The sequence below is a fragment of the Phoca vitulina genome, unplaced genomic scaffold (assembly GCF_004348235.1).
Source record: "Phoca vitulina isolate PV1807 unplaced genomic scaffold, GSC_HSeal_1.0 scaffold7, whole genome shotgun sequence".
NCBI lineage: Eukaryota > Metazoa > Chordata > Mammalia > Carnivora > Phocidae > Phoca > Phoca vitulina.
Window position 1 is genome coordinate 8520342 of NW_022589710.1, and position 17268 is coordinate 8537609.

General features: G+C 43.8%; 1 protein-coding gene across 2 annotated transcripts in view; it reads left to right on the forward strand.

Moving 5' to 3' along the window:
- Window positions 1–9222, forward strand: part of NUBPL (nucleotide binding protein like) — a 275956-nt gene extending 266734 nt beyond the window's left edge. The window contains exons 11-12 of one of the 2 annotated variants that reach the window (XM_032404898.1): window positions 7823–7960; window positions 9197–9222. In XM_032404898.1, coding sequence (XP_032260789.1) covers window positions 7823–7945 — 123 coding nt within the window. In that variant the 3' untranslated portion in view covers window positions 7946–7960; window positions 9197–9222. Of the gene's footprint in view, window positions 1–7822; window positions 8824–9196 lie in introns of those variants that run through there. The other variant, XM_032404897.1, reaches the window with a different exon arrangement.
- The last annotated feature ends 8046 nt before the right edge of the window (window positions 9223–17268 follow it).

Here is a 17268-nt window from a genome sequence, read left to right on the forward strand (position 1 = left end):
TAACCTCCCCCTCTCTGCTGCTTCTGTTCATCGTCTTGATGCGGGGGCAGTAAAACACAGCGGGTTATGCATGTAGCCCTGTCCCCAGAATCCTCAGGTGTGGACCTGGTGCTGCTTTTTCCTGACTCCATGTCCCTGGACAAGTTACTTAACTCCACTCTTGCTCAGTTTCCTCTTCTGTAAAATAGGGAGGACACTGGTGTCTATCTCATAGGCTGGTTGTATGAATTAATACATGCGAAACACTTTAGAACAGTCCTGGCATACAGCAGGCTCTCAATAATTGTGTGTTATTGTAAGTCATCCCAATCTAAAAAAGTGCATGAAACTTCCCTATTTGTGTCTTCTCCTAGCAACTACTGTATCCTTTTTTTTTAACATTAAAGTTTCTTGAAAAAAAAATCCTTTGATATGTTTATTCTCCCTTGCTCTAGTGCTTATTTTTACCCTTCTGCCAAATGTATTGTTCAACTCTCCCATTAAAGTGCTTTTGCTTAGGCCTTGCAAATACCAATGTGTGTGTGTGTGTCCCCCCATATGTGTGTGTACTTGTGCACTTGTGCTGTCCACCCTGGGACCCCTGGCACTGGACCACTTCTTCCTCCTTCAAATCTCCCCCAGGGCCTTTCAAGACACCATTTTCTTTCCATTCTCTGATCTCTGTAGCACAATCTTTTCCTCTCTTTCCCATGCTTATCTTCTAAATGGTGGTTGTCTCCAGGACTCTGTCGGCAGCCCTGCCTCCTTTTCACGCTATGTACTCTACTGCAATCTACCCAAGTCTTCAGTGTCTGCTTATGTGGCAGGACTCTCAAACTGAATTCTGATCTACAAGCTCATCTATTCCAAGGCCTACTTATAATTTTACTTAGTTGTGCCTCAGGCTCATTAAAATTTATCATGTCCAAACTTGAACTCTTCATCTTCCCCACCAAACACACTCCCCTTTCCTTATTCCATACCTTTTATTTATTTATTTATTTATTTATTTATTTATTTATTTAGCACACATGCTTGAGTGGGGGTAGGAAGGAGGGGCAGAGGGAGAGGGAGAGAGAGAATCTTAAGCAGGCTCCATGCCCAGCACCAAGCCTGACGTGGGGCTCAACCTCACAACCCTGGATCATGACCTGAGCCAAAATCAAGAATCAGATACTTAACTGACTGAGCCACCCAGGCACTCCCCATTATTCCATATCTTTTTAAACAGCACCATTATCCACCTATTGCCAAAGCCAGAAAATGGAGCGTCACCCTCAACAACACATTTTTGCTCACATTAGCCTGATATTTAGATGGTCATGAAATCTCAGAGATTCTACTTCCTGCTTCTAAAATCTGTCTGCACCACTCTACTCCTACTGTCTCTCAGCTAATCTCTCGATATTCAATATTTCTTGCCAGAATTATTACAATTCCCTCCTGATGCAGCCTCCTCACTTTACTGTCTAGCTGTGCCAATCTACGCTTCACAATTCTACAGATAGGTCTTTTTAGCATACAAACCTGCTTATATTATTTTGCTGTTTACAATTCCCAATAACTCCCATGGATAAAACTCAAATTGCTTAGCCTGACACAAGGCTCTCATGAATGCACCTCTCCCTGCCCCTCTGTCTTCACCTCCTAGCATTCGCCTTTGTCAATGCTATGCAGTTCCTGAGCACATCTTTCTCTCCCTACCTTCCTGGCTTTGCCTGGAACGTCTTTTCCTGGTTCTCTATTAGACCAAATTACACTCACCCTTTAAGATTCATCTAAGCTTTATCTTCTCCTGGAAGCCTTCTCTGACTACCTCTAGCATATGTTAAATATCTCTTTGATATAATTAGGAATTCAATGTAGCTAATGATCTAGTCAGCTAGCTTAAAAAAAAAAGGCATTGTGGGGAGGAACAGGTGCTCATAAAATTACTAGAAGGATTAGAGGAACAAACTCTTGGCTGAGTTTCCAGGCGGGACTCCCAGACTAACACTGCACAACTGGCCCACCAAGAGATCAGTGCGTCTGTCATGATCAGAACACCAGATAATAAGGAAGGTGCCACCACAGTTCTTAGCTGCCTCTGCCGTGATCCAGGTCAGCATGGTACCCAGGAAGCTGGGAACTAGACGTTGTTACCACTGCCAGTGAAAAATCAAAACCTGCCACAGCTGCCTATCAGTATGAAGAGTAGCAGCCGTAACAGGTGGCCTCCTTCTTGGGGTACTTACACCCACATTCTAAGTCTTTCCAGAAGGTAAGTACATGTGGGGAAATTGAGCTGCAAAGAAACGGGGAAATGTAGTCTTTAGTTTTCCCGTCCCTAGTGTGCAAAGAGACAGGCTAGAAGGAGGGTGGACTAGAGCAGAGGGAGCCCAGTACACGTATCTGCCTCTCACTCTGTGCTCTCGTGCCATCATGTGCACAGTTTGCTGTAATACCTTCCATTCATGTTCTCCTTAATTGCTTAATTATATCTCTGTCTTATCTGAACAGCCTGTCACCTTCTTGAAGACAAACCTATTTTTGTTCATCTCTCATCTTGAAGTGCGCCTCGCACACAGTAGTTTCTCAGTAAATGTCAATCGAATGAATAAACAAGAAATTTTAGCATGACCTTGGAATTCTCCTTTAATCCACCAGCGGGCAGCTTCTATTAATTCTATCTTCAAAATACCCTTCCAAAGAGCTCTCATCATCTCACCATCTAGTACAACCACCTCATTATTAATTTCTATCCCTTTTTCCATCCTGTGGTATAAACTCCATATCACCACCACTTAACTTTCTAAAGCATTAATCTTCTCATATCACTCCCCTAAAAGCTAAAAGCCTAAAAGCTTCCAATGGCTTTTTCATTTAGGAAAAGTACAAATTCCTTAGCACAGCATTCAGAGTCTTCCTCTCTCTGTGCACAGTCTCCTTTTCAAGAAAGCTTCTCTGCAGTTCTAGAGCAATGGTGTTTACGCTGTGTTGCCCAGGGCCCAGAGGCTCCACGGGGCTGTTTCTAGAGCCTCTGAGGGGCAGAGAGGGAGGCCACGCAGATGAGGCTCTGATCCCTCATTTCACTTAAGGCAGAGCTACTCTGCTCAGTCTCATTCAAGTATTGTGTTTCATATAAGACTGTGTTGAGAAAAAGCTTACATTGCTGTGGGGAAAAGAAAAAAAAATACTTTAGAAGGCAGTTTCTAAGGTACTTTATAGTGTGGGTATAGCAGTCATCCTAATAAATTAAGTTTAATTATATACATGTGTGGTACTGCATCTGGCTCATGTTTTAATCCCTTATGTTTAGCCCAGTGGAGGCAGTCAATAGCATTTGTCCATCTGGATGAGGAGCTAAGGCTTAACGAAGACATCATTGTAGTCATCAACTTCATGCAGAGCTGTAAGGGGGAAGAGAGTTGGACTTCCTCTGCTTCCTCGGAAAGACAAAAAGTCCGAATCAAAGGAAGTGTTACAGAGATGAAGTTTTTGATCCACTTGAACAACTGTTAATTTGACCTCAGCAGTTGTGGACTTCCTTGTAAAACCTCTCTGACAGCAGAATTATCTGCCACGAATGGCACATAAGTGATCTCCTTGTGGGGCTGGCCCTCCCACTAGAAGACCTTGCAGGTCCCTTTGTCTTCTGTGCCTCCATGATCTTTTGTAATGAACAGTAAGTCCCCACTGAGATTCCAGATGGCTCAGTATCTGGATTTCCGAGACTGCCGTATCAACAGTATTTTTCTTTTTAGTTGAAAGTAAATTGGTTTGCTACTTTTACATGATCGAAATGGTTGCTGTCTGTTTCTGACTAAGGCCATTCTAGAAAGGTGCCTGGGAACTGAAGGGGTGTCAGATGGGGGAGCTGACGCTGTCACTGAAGCGATGTTGCTGGCGTTTTCTGGTCACAGATTTGCTACGGCAGCACATTTAGAGGCAAATGTATAGCTTCTGCTTCTTAGTAGTAAAGTAAATTCACTGGACTGAGGTCTTGGATTGTGGGGGATTCTGCAGTCATCTCTGTGGGTAGTCAGCAGCTTTAGACATGAAGGCTTTACGGCCTCCTCTTTTACGTTCTAGTTTCACTGCCATTTGATTGGGTTTTCTCACTTGGATATTGGAGATTGGATAATGGCACATTTTATTCCCAGATCAACTAACTTTCCAGTAGAAACCAAGAAGATTACTTATTGTTTCCACACCTTGGGATCTTTTGTGGGGTGGGTCGTGGAACACGTTGGCAGGCAAGACAAACAATGACCCCAGAACTGCTTTGGTTCACAGGGAATCCTAACACAGTCTACGCTACTTAGAAACAGTGAAAGAATTTGTTTGCTCATTTAACTGAACCAAATAACCTATCTTTACTGGGAATCGTTTATCAGATGTAAAAATACTAGATGTAGTTTAATAATTCCGTTGTATTAATATTACTCTAGTTAATTCCTGAAGTCCCGACTAATATCTTCAGAGAGGAATGGTTAGCACAATAACTTAATTGTATTTCTTTTTATCTTTCTTTTTCCTGAGATGGTTGTTTGATTGAAGGCTTATGGCATAGTATTTTTCTTTAATAAGGAGAAGTGTTTGATTTTATAAACTCCTATCACATAAGGACACAAACTCAACCAATAAACTTCAAAGAACCTTTCTTTGAATCTAGATAGGATACTTTCCTTGATCACTTAGCCTTGTGTACTGAAGACTAAACAGAAGTATAATTTATGCATTTTGTAATAGATATCAGTTATACCAACATGCATGCTAAATACAGGGCTAGCCTCCAGCACTGTACAGTTAATGATCACCAGAATATTTTCTTCTGTAGCTTAATCTGCCCTATATCTTTTGGCCTCTTATACATATATGCACACATTCCGTGTTATGGATTTCTCCCTAATTCTGTTATGTTCTCTGCTGTTACTGCCAGTTGTTAATGGGGCAAAGGAGAAATACTGGTATTTGAAATGCTATCTCCTGAGATGGGTATTCTTTCAGATCCAACCATTGATCTGTAGCTAAAGATTCCCTTTTAAATTCTGGCAAAATCATTAGGTGTCTCATTTTCTTTAACCTGATGCTACATTAGCGAGATAGTTTGTTCAGCATTTGCAACACAGTAAATAAGAAAGGAATTTATGTAAATGTCCACAGCTTAAACTAACAGGATTGAAAACCCAGATAGTATGTGTTACAAGCATATGGCCCATTTTCATGACTAATCACTGGAGATATGTAAATGGTGTCACCATAGAAGCAGCAGAAGGAAATATAAAAATATGTGATATAATTATGTTTCAGAGGAGGAATAACCTATTATATTACACAGGATCAGCTCTAAAAAGAATCAAGAAACTTCTTGTGTGTGGCCAAGGATCAAACCCTGCTTTATTTATTTATTTATTTATTTTTTAAAGATTTTATTTATTTATTTGAGAAAGAGAGAATGAGAGACAGAGAGCAAGAGAGGGAAGAGGGTCAGAGGGAGAAGCAGACTCCCCGCTGAGCAGGGAGCCCGATGTGGGACTCGATCCTGGGACTCCAGGATCATGACCTGAGCCGAAGGCAGTCGCTTAACCAACTGAGCCACCCAGGCGCCCAAACCCTGCTTTATTTTATAGGCTCAAACAAATTCAGAAACCACAGTCCAGGATTTTTTTTTTTTTAAGATTTTATTTATTTATTTGACAGAGAGAGACACAGCGAGAGAGGGAACACAAGCAGTGGGAGTGAGAGTGGGAGAGTGAGAAGCAGGCTTCCAGCGGAGCAGGGAGCCCGATGCGGGGCTCGATCCCAGGACCCCAGGATCATGACTTGAGCCAAAGGCAGACGCTTAATGACTGAGCGACCCAGGCGCCCCACAGTCCAGGATTAAAAGGATTGTCATAAGAGATGCAAAATGCTTAGCACAGACGCAATCTTTGATGCAAATGTCACAGTTCTAAAAATCCCTGGTAGCACTGGGCAGCCTTTGAAATTTGGTTCATATGTTGAGCTTGTCGATATGCTGCCCATTCTGCCAGAGGCTTAAAATTGGTTCTTTTCTTGGTTCACTTAGGGTGGGGGAATGCAAAATTTGTTGCTCATTCATTATATGTACAAGGCAACATCTGTTCTCTGTTCATTTTTTGTCTGCATTTCTCCCTTCAGAGTCTGTTAAATAAACATAAAAATGAACTTTGTGGTTGAAATTTGCTAACCTAAAGTTGAAAATAGATAGGTAGGCATATTACCTGGGCTAACATTTAACTGGAATGCACCAGCTGTTAAAACACTAACCCGTTCCGTTGGTTGGTCGATAGCCTCTATCCTGACACTCCCAAGTGCTATTGGCTCTGGCTGCCTCAGCCCCTCTTTGGGTACTCTGTAGGCCTTTCTATAATCTAGCAACTTAAGGGATAATGCCTGGTTCAGCAGGGTCTCCAGGACCCTGCTGGGGCAGTATGTTGAATATTTTGAATAGTATCTGCATATTACCTAACTCTCTGGAAAGCAGACTGGCCATAAAAGACTGGAATGTTTTGGGCACCTGGTTGGCTCAGTCGGTTGGGCTTCTGCCTTCAGCTCAGGTCATGATCTCAGGGTCCTGGGATCAAGTCCCGCATCGGGCTCCCTGCTCAGTGGGGAGTCTGCTTCTCCCTCTTACTCTGCTCTTCCCCTCCTCCTCCTGCTCTCTCTCTCTCAAATAAATAAATAAAATCTTAAAAAAAAAAAAAGACTGGAATGTTTCTACCCCTCCATATTGAGCAGTATAACATTATCCAGTCAGGATCCTAGCAGGAAAGAGATGGCATACCCAAATGAAGATAATCTGTTGAAAATCAACTTATAAGGAACTTTACCAAGATGAGGGTGGGGTGGTAGCTGGGGAGGGAACCCCAGGGGTTCCACAATAACCCAGGGCTAGAAGCAGTACAACCACCCTCACCCTGGGTTCAGGTAAAGGGAAGAGGTGTGGCAGTAATATAGAGAAGGCTGCCTTGAGGCAAGTGACCTTAGGTCAAGCATTAAGTCAACCCGAAGCAGTCCTGAGGCAGAGATTCTGATTACCACGAACAACTCTCAGAGGGCCCATCTCCTGTGAGCTCCCCATTGGCAGAACCCAGTGGGAAGCCAAGAGGCCCAAGAGCCCATGGACATGGTCTATGGGTTGTGCCTCCCAGGGCAGGTCTCAGAGTGGGGAGGGCAGAGAACCTGTCGGGAGGGGTGAAAGGAAGTCACCCAGCCAACTATCTAACTGTTGTCCTTCTATGGAATTTTTCAAAATAGGTCATATCCCACATGAAGTGTTCTTCACCAGGGAAAAATATGAGAGATTTAGCTTGTTTCTTTGAATTTATTACTTTAGATTAGGAAATGTAACTTTTTGTTCTGTTAACTAACTTCATTCTCCAGGTTATGCTCAGTACCATACCAAGCCACACTTCTCAAATGGATTTTTCACAATCAGGTTTACACAAAATGTCAATATTAGAATCATTAAAACAAAACAAAACAAAACAAAACAAAACAAATAGGTATGCGATTGTTCAGCAGAGATTCCTGAAAATAAAGTGACAGAAACTCAAACAGATGTAATTACTCCTGAGGTAGGGCAGTGTAATCAATTATTCTCAGTAAGATTCAGTTGAATCCTTGTGATGTCTACAGGTGTGAAAATACAACTCTCTTAGCAACTCTGTGAGTAAAACACACTGTCTTAGAGAGGTCACAGTTATCTCTGACCAAACTGATTCATGTTCCTTCTCCATGCAAGAATAGATGCTTATTATCTACATATTAAAGGATCAAAAGATAGATTATAGAACAAAGAGGAACCGTGCCTTTTTTTTTTTCCTTTGTTTCTTTCCAGCTCCATCTCCAAAATGTTGAGCACACAATGGCCTTGATCAGAGTTGGATTTATGCTGCCTACTGTTTGCCTCCAGGGTCCCACAGCTTTCTGTTGCCACTCACTTGGCACTTTCAGACTTTAAGGAACCATCAAGGTGGTAAAGTACATGCATAGTTATCCAACAGTGATGGAAATGGTTTCCAAGGTGTGGGACAGCAAAAATCCTGTGCCCTGATGATATGGTCAACTTGGAAGTGTTTCCACCGCCAAATCCATGAGGGACCCCTGGCCACCCTGGGATGCCTGGAGCAGTTCGTCCCAGCAGTAACAATCTTCATCCCATGTTTGGTATCATGGGAGAGCTGAGTCCTGGATTTCAGTTAGGCAAATCGCTTAACCTCTTGCATGTATTTGACTTTAGTAGACTTTTGTGAGCATTACTTAGCACAGTGCTGGCTTGCCCTGGTCAGAGGAACCACTTTCCTTTTAGCCAAAGTCCTGAATGGCCATTTTTACTCCTTTGTTAACTGCAGCTCTTGAACTCATGATGATGTCAGCCTTCCTTGGCACTGAACTAAGGAAATTATAATGTTGTTACCTCTTACGGATATTACCTAATACAAAAATATACAAACAGCTTTGTATCTGGATGAGGATTCCATCCAAACAGAAGAGAAAGGAATGAATTTTAAAGTTCTTTGAGTATTGAGGGTTTGGTGTTTTTTTGTTTTGTTTTGTTTTTGTAATTGTATGCCTCAAGTGGGTAGCAAGAAACTTGGATAATGAAAACATAGCAGGGAATTTCAAGTTCAAATATTTGTTAAGGGTCTACTGAGTGCCCAGCACTGTTCCAGGTACTGACATAATGATAGAGAATGATGTCTTCCTTGGCCTTCAGAAGCTCATGGTCTAATAGAAGAGTACATTAAGACTAAGAAGCACAGTAGGGAGTATTTTTTATTTATTTATTTTAATTTTTTAATTTAAATTCGATTTAGTTAACATATAGTGTATTATTAATTTCAGGGGTAGAATTTAGTGATCCATCAGTTGTATATAACACCTGGTGCTCATTACATCATGTGCCCTCCTTAATGCCCATCCCCCACCCACCTCCCCTCCAGCAACCCTCAGTTTGTTCCCTATAGTTAAGAGTCTCTTATGGTTTGCCTCCCTCTCTGTTTTTATCTTATTTTATTTTTCCTTCCCTTCCCCTATGTTCATCTGTTTTGTTTCTTAAATTCCACATATGAGTAAAATCATACGGTATTTGTCTTTCTCTGACCAACTTATTTTGCTTAGCACAATACCCTCTAGTTCTGTCCACATCATTGCAAATGGCAAGATTTCATTATTACTATTTTTTTAAAAATTGTATTTATTTATTTGACAGAGAGAGAGAGAGCGAGCACAAAGCAGGGGGAGAAGAGAGGGAGAAGCAGACTCCCCGCTGAGCAGGGAGGGAGCCCGATGAGGGACTCCATCCCAGGACCCCGGGATCATGACCTGAGCTGAAGGCAGACACTTAACCGACTGAGCCACCCAAGCGCCCCAAGGTTTCATTATTTTTGATGGCTGAGTAATATTCCATTGTGCATATGTACCACACCTTCTTTATCCATTCATCTGCTGATGGACATCTGGGCTCTTTCCATAGTTTGGCTATTGTGGACATTGCTGCTATAAACATTGGGGTGCAGGTGCCCCTTTGAATCAGCATTTTTGTATCCTTTGGATAAATACCTAGTAGTGCAATTGCTGGGTCCTAGGGTAGCTCTATTTTTAACTTTTTGAGGAACCTCCATACTGTTTTCCAGAGTGGCTGCACCAGCTTGCATTCCCACCAACAGTGTAAGAGGGTTCCCCTTTCTCTGCATCCTCACCAACATCTGTCATTTCCTGACTTGTTAATTTTAGACATTCTGATCCATGTGAGGTGATATCTCATTGAGGTTTTGATTTGTATTTCAGAAGGGACTCTTCAGCAGTTAGAGGGAGAGGTAGAAACAGGGAAGAGGTGACATCTGAGCTGGACTTTAAAGGACAAATTCTAAGCAGAGGAAAACCTAGGCAAAGGTATGGGATGTGAAAAACAGCATGGTGGGTTTGAACAGGCATGGTAGGGATGTGTCTGGAGGGGGAGTAGAGACTTGTGGAGGGCCTGGTGCTAGGAGCTTGGATTTTATGCAGTGAACAGTGGGGAGCTATTGCGTGACCTCCAACCAGGCAGGGACATGGTCAGATTAGCAGCCTCATGTGGGTACGAGGGATGAACTAAATGTGTATTGGACCGTGGCATATATGAAATAGCTTTCTAATTTGCTTTAATTTCAGTTAACAGTGAAATTAATTGTATATCAGTCAGAGTCCTGTCAGGAGTCAGAAATCGGATCGGTTAGTTTAATAGGGAGAATGTAATACTCAGAACTCTTAACTAGGCGTTGAAGAAAAGCCAGAGAGTACATTAAGGTGTCATGATGGTGGTAACTGAGGGAAGCAGCTGCCAGCCCCAAGGCTAGAGGAGCAGCGGAAGAGGTCAGCATTTTTAAAATGTAGAAGATTTGGGGGGGGGTGGTCACGTATCACGAGGCTGGTTCTGTGAGTATTGGAAAACCTGCCAACTAGAATCACCTGCTGCTACCAGAATGACGGGCCTCCCCAAGTGAAGCCCTGAGACTGGGGAGCTGCTGATAAATAGGAAGCAAACAGCAAGCACTCAGCAGAGAGCAGGCCCCTTCTTCCCTCTGCGGCCTTGCGGGCTCCATCCAGCACGCCTCCCTGGCACAGCCTAAGAGCAGCACAGAGCCCCGGCCCCCAACTGCCAGGCGGAGCAAAGAGGGGCGAGTTTGGAGCTGTTTATTATAGCTTAATAACAGCACAACTGCTGTTCCCACAGGACCGTGGATACCAGTGGATGGGAAGAAACCGGGCAGACATCCTAGAAGCTAAACATTTCCTGAAACATTAGCAGGTAATCATTCACCTTTTAGGCTTATGGTCATAATGACCCATGGGTGCTATTAGCTCTCTCTGTGACCCCTAATTCACATTGTCTTCAGTGTCTTGGGACCTACTGCTTTTCCTCTGACACCTCCCACCCCAAGTCTGTTATCCTGCAGACCCTGGAACTTTAGGGAAAAGACATGAGTGGGCCCAGGCACATCAAAAGGTGGGCAAGGCTCCCTTGGTCCTACAACCTCATGCTTATCTTCTCTGATAATCTGAGATTCTCGGATAATTCTCAGAGAATTCTCAGAGACTCTCAGATTATCTGAGGTGTAGATGTCATTGATAGAAAAATCATGCTTCCTTTACTGTCCCTGCCTGTATTTTGCTTAGGGCCTTGTTCTTTGTGGGTATCTGTACGTATGTATAGAACTGAATTCAGGAGGCTCGATCATGTGAATTAAGCATCTGATTATGCACGGCTGGTATTTGTCTCCTATTGGTTTCCGTGTGTAAGTCTTGCCTCACCCAGTAGATGACAGTCTTCTTGAGGGCAAATCCATGTGGCCGGTGAACATGAGGATTCGTAGTCAGTAGAATTAGGTTCAAACCCCAGCTCTAAGGCTTGTTAAATAATTTAAGTAAGTTACTTAATCTCTCTAAGCCTTAGTTGCCTCATCTGCAAAAAAGGGGGTAGTATTTATTTTCACGGGGTTGTGATGGTGAAATAAAATGATCTCCTAACACAGAGCCTGGTCCTTCCTAGGTGTTTAATAATTTACTTCCCTTCTCCACCCCTTACTTTGTGTGTCTTCCACCATTTCTCATCATGCTAGGAATGCAGTAAACTGGGTGACCTGACTGAACAAAATAGAGAAGTTGGGGAATCCTTTCAGGAGAGAATCTGAAATGTCCTTATGCAATTTCCCTCTTCCCCGGTCATCTAGAACATCGGGTACACCGGTAACAATGTAAAAAGCCATATAATGGCTGGAAGTTATTTCTGAAGAGGAAGGTCGTCTTCAGTGTGTGTAGACACGAGCCGCCGGATACGGTGTCAGAACAATAGCTATTCATTGTGTCGGTTTCAAAGCTGGCACCGGCAAGCTAGTATTCCGGTGCGGTTCCCACACAAACAGATCTCGAGCAAAATTTCCATGACCCGATGGATTGGTGTAAACAACTCATTGCAAGAGCTTTTTACATCTATCCCCATGTCACTCATTTAAACACTCGAGGCTTTTCAGGGAGCCTTGTAGGCACTGCTTAAGAATTTTCTTTTTGCAACAAATGTTCATCCACCCCTGTGTTTTGTTGCTGAGTACACAGAGTAAACGGCTCCGTTCCTTCCATCAGAGCTGTACACGGGGGACCCGGCCGTCAGATGGCCCAGGTTAAGGGAGAAGTCCTTTAAGGGCAGCAAAGTGTTAACGGGCTGCGCTGGCCGTGGCTGCTAGAGGTCTTGACTCCAGGACCAAGGAATAATGACAGGCTTTTTATTTTTAAGTAGTAGTTAGCATTTGATAGCCCTTCCTATTTGCAGTGACCTTTACAGCTATTGTTATTAGTTAGTCCTCCCAGCGGCTCTTTGAACTAAATGACAAAACTATTTTTACTCAAATGCACCGACTCCCTCCCCTTCCAGTCCAGTCACAAGATCGGTGGGGTTCTCTATACCTCACGCTGATGCCTCCTCCCAAGCATCGAGCTCCATGATAAAGAATATGTTCAAGTCAAAACAGTATAAAATACAGTGCATTTTAATATATTCAGTGCAAGTTAGATCCTGTCACTCCTCTACTTGAAACCCCATGACAGTTCCTCATCTTACTTGCTATAAAAGCTTGGCAGACCTGCCACCCTTCCCTCACTGTTTGGACCTTAACCTCCTACTCCTCGCCTAACCCTGCCCCAGTCACACCGGCCTCCTTGCATCTCCTCCACTCAGGTAGGCTCTTGTCCCAGCCTCTGCATTGGGTGTATCCTCTGCCTCCAGTGTTTTCCCTTCAGATACCGACATGACTGACTCTCTCTCTTCCTTTTAGCCTTCACTTCAGTGTCACCTTCTCAAAGAGGTCTCCCCTGCCAGCCTAATTTAAAGCTGCAACTGTGATCGAGTACTTAAAGCCTTCTAATATACCATCTAATTTACTCAGCTATTAGGTTTGCTGTTTATTTTCCCTCCCCCCACAAGACTGTAAAATCCACGAAGGTAGGGATCTTCATCTGTTCAGCTCCCTGCAGTATACCCAGCACACAGAAGACGTGGAATAGATATTTGCTGAATGGACAAATACTACTCCTCTGAAGGTCGTTGTCATGAAATTTGACCTACAGACTTAGAATGTGTCTCGATATGTGGTTTATCTTTATATTCCTTAGCCATAGTTCCTATGCTTATTTTCCACTTGTAACAAACAACTCATTTTTATAGCAATTCTGTAGAGATAAATGAAGCCCACAGATTCTTAAGGTTGCAAGGAAGCATAAAATCTCGGTGTGGCAGCATAGGAAAGACTTTATGGGTGTTGTAGCCCACTCATCTATTCTCATCCCATCAACGGCATAGCCACATGGCCTTGCATCTCCCCTTCCATCTTTACAGGGGGTAGATTGAAGCATTGGTGAAAAGGATCAGCTCTGCGATCAGGCACCCCATCAGCTAATTCTTGTTCCATCAGTGTCTATCATGTGACCTTGAACAAGGTATTTTAGCTTCTCCCAGCCTCAGTTTCCTGTAAAATGGTGGTGAAAATCATCTCCATCTCAGAGGGTTTTGTGAAGATTAATGAGTTAAGACATGTAAAGAGTTTGGCATATAATGAGCGTCAAATCAATAGGAGCTGTTATTATTGATCCTGATTTTTAGAAAGTCCTAAATGTTGAGTTTAATGAAATCTTATTTACGACTTGGATATGACTGATTTAACATACTTCACCAGTTTGGGGGAGGGGGCGCTACAAAGAATGGGAATATCCTTTTCCCCCCAATCAGTTGCCAGAACACCTTCCTGCTCACATTAGTAGGGATTCCAAAACTTCTTTCTTAAGGCCCCAACCACCGCCCACCTCTTCTGAACATCCAAGAACACCAAGAACACCCTGGTCTTAATTCATTCCAAAGGGTCAGTCTTGGGTGTGAGTGATCTGCAGTGTTGCTGTGAACTGGCTCCACAGTATTTTCCCCCACTGCTGCAGGGATTCCCTTGTTGCCCTAAAGCCTCCACATAGTGCATGTGCTTGGGCTCCAAGATGACAGCTCTCTTAGTTTATAGTGCTCAGTCATGGTACTCCAATCATACCCACATCGAGAAGGTTTCCAGTCTCAGCCATGGCCTGTGTTCGAACCAGCCTCCTCCAACTCCCGCAAGGATTACCCTGCCTCCCTGCTGGTAACCAAGACCTGCCCCTTTCCTCATGGTGAGTTTGGGGGGCCCCCCTTTGGGGTCTTTGGGGTCCCTTTCTCCCAGAACGCTTCTTATGGGGTCTGTCGTAACCCATCAGGGAGACTCTTGAACCCCATGTGCTTTCCCACCTCTCATCAGAGACCAGCTCTGCATAACAAAGGGTATTAGAGGGGCGCCTGGGTGGCTCAGTCGTTAAGCGTCTGCCTTTGGCTCAGGTCGTGATTCCAGGGTCCTGGGATCGAGCCCCATATCGGGCTCCCTGCTCGGCGGGAAGCCTGCTTCTCCCTCCCCCACTCCCTCTGCTTGTGTTCCTTCTTTCGCTGTGTCTCTCTCTGTCAAATAAATAAAATCTTAAAAAAAAACACAAAAAACAAAGGGTATTAGACATGCAGGCTTTGTCGAGCTATAAGAAGCTTTACTAGGTTCTCTCTCTAGACCTGTGGGGCATGGCCTCTTATAGCATCATAAGAACCACTTAATGACTTTTCCCTGAAGGAGAGAGATAGGTATCTGCTTGGCAGAAAAGTCACTGGCATTGCCTAGCTAACTAATTTCAGGTTGCATTCTACCCAACACCCTGTTACACTTACATTCCCTGAATCTGGTTCTACTTCCTGAAGTCAGTATAAGCCTCTCTTCTTCCCTATGACAGACCATCACCACTAGAAAGCAATTACCCAGGCCCCTCAGATTCTTTTCTTCTCTGTGGTTCCCCAAATTACAGGGTGACCTTAGGTATGTTTTCTCAACAGTAATAGCTGATGCTTATTGAGCTTACTATATGCCAGGCACTGTGCTACGTGCTCTAATGTATTAACTAATTTAATCTTCAAGCAACCCCATGAGATTAGCCTTCTTTTGTAGCTGAGGGAACTGAAGCTTAGGAAGGCTTAGCAGCATGGCCAAGGGCGTGTATAGCTGTCAGGACTTGAACTCTGGCTGTCTGGGTCCAGAGCCCAGTGATGCAGTGCTGTTTCCGTAATTCAGTTTCATGGGTTTAATTCTTTCATGAATTCAATTCAGCTCTCTAAATCAGGGATAATACTTATCTCAGAAGATCATGGTAAGGATTAGATGCGATGAAGTATGATAAAGTGCTTAATGCAGTAGCTCCACTAGGGCTCAAAAATATGTTCATTTGTCCCCTTTTTCCTTCCATTCAAATCATCTCCTAGTTTAACTTTTCACATTTTGAAAGTGCCTGACACAGAGTGGGTGCTCAGTGGGTGGTAACTACTCCTCTTGTTACAGTGTGTGGTTTGAAGTCCCCTCCCTATCCAGAGTATTCTCCTCTAATTCATTTAGATCCTAGACTGTGGTACTCGGGGCTGCACATGATAAACCAGGTGGGCTGGAATGAAGCGGCGTGGAAAAGGACAGTCACCTTCCACAGGGAGGGGGGTACCTATGAAAATTAAGTCCTATTACCTGCAGTCATTTACGCTGTCAATAGGTATTGAAATTGCTGCTAGTCAAATCCTCGACATGTCTTAGGCTTGTACTGATCCTCACCTCACTTGGCTTGTCCTTGAATAATTGATTGTTTCTTTTCCAAAAATGTTCTTCCCCCCTCTCCCGATTTCTTAAACACCACGTGTCTGTTGGGGAAGCTTTGAAAAATGCAGAAGAAATCACAAAGAAGGAAATTAAAGTCACCGCGAATAACGTGATCTAGAGATAATCACTATTAATATCTGCATATGTATCTTTCCAGTATATGTGTGGGTGTATTTCTTTTTTATAAAATCAGGATCACACTGTTCAAAATATATTCTGAGTCTGCCACCTTTTACCATTTTCTCCCAGCCTAAGACACCATCATCTCTTTCTTAAAATACCACAAAACTGGGCTGCGTGTGTGGCTTAGTCGGTTGAGCGTCTGACTCTTGATTTCGGCTCAGGTCATGATCTCAGGGTCAAGAGATTGAACCCCACGTGGGGCTCCATGCTCAGCGTGGAGTCTGCTGGAGAGTCTCTCTCTCTCTCTCTCCCTCTGCCCCTCCTCCCGCTCCTACTCTCTCTCTCTCGCAAAATAAATGAATAAAATCTTTTTAACAAATGCCACAAAACTATTCGACTACTGTCCCCCCAAATTGATTTCCCTAATTCCATTCTTACCCCTCTTCAGCATATTCTTCAAAAAGTAGCCAAAGTGATCATTTAAAGTCATAACTCTCTCCTGCTCACAATCCTTCGATGGCTGCCCATGTCATATGAGGTGAACCCCCATGCTTCTCCTGGCTGGCAGGGCTGCGTATGATGAGCCCTTTCTAACCTCAGTTTCCTTCTCTGCAGCACGCCCACCAGGCTCCCGCCTCACGTACTAGCTTCCGGCCCCAGCCTTTTCCTGCTTTAGGGCCTTTGCTCTTCCCAGCACTCCGTGGCTCAACCCCTCACTTCAGTCCCTTGTCAGATACCATCCCTCAGAGACCACCTTCCCAGAGTGCCTCTGCTTCCACCATCTCCTCTCCCTTACCCTGACTCATTTTCTCCTTTGCCTTCATCATTCTTCTGTAATTTATCATCAGTATTTTATCTTTCCAGCTTTCATCTTGCAGGGTCCCACCATTTCAGTCTGCCAGGTAACTCCTATAATCAGGTACTCTTCTAAGTCCTTTTATACATGCCAGTTTAATCTACCTCATCTAAGTGAGGTAGGTACAATTATTATCCCCATTTTCTAGATGGGAAAATTGAGTCAGGGAGTATACGTACCTTCCTTAACATCACACAACCAGTAAGGAGCGGAGCTGGGATCCAAACACAGCCTCCCTGCTTCCACAGCTGGGCTCTCAACCCCTCCTTCACCCCCTGGCTGCCTCCTGGTCTTTCTCCCAGCAGATGTCAGTAAACTTCCTTGTCCTGAAAGTCAAGATCGCCGGCTGGACAGAGAGGCACTGAAGACTGTGTCAAGTGCCACTAAAATCCGTCTCCAGGTTTCTGCAAGCCTGTTCTCCAGGCCTCTTTGGGGGTTATAGCTGAGCCATTCTGAGTTCTCCTAACTGTACTATCATGGAGCCTTTCTCCCTACCTGGTTCACGAAGAAATGGCGCGGCCTTGTAGTTATCATTTCCTAACTCTACAACACTGTGGCACACTGTTAGTGTCCGGG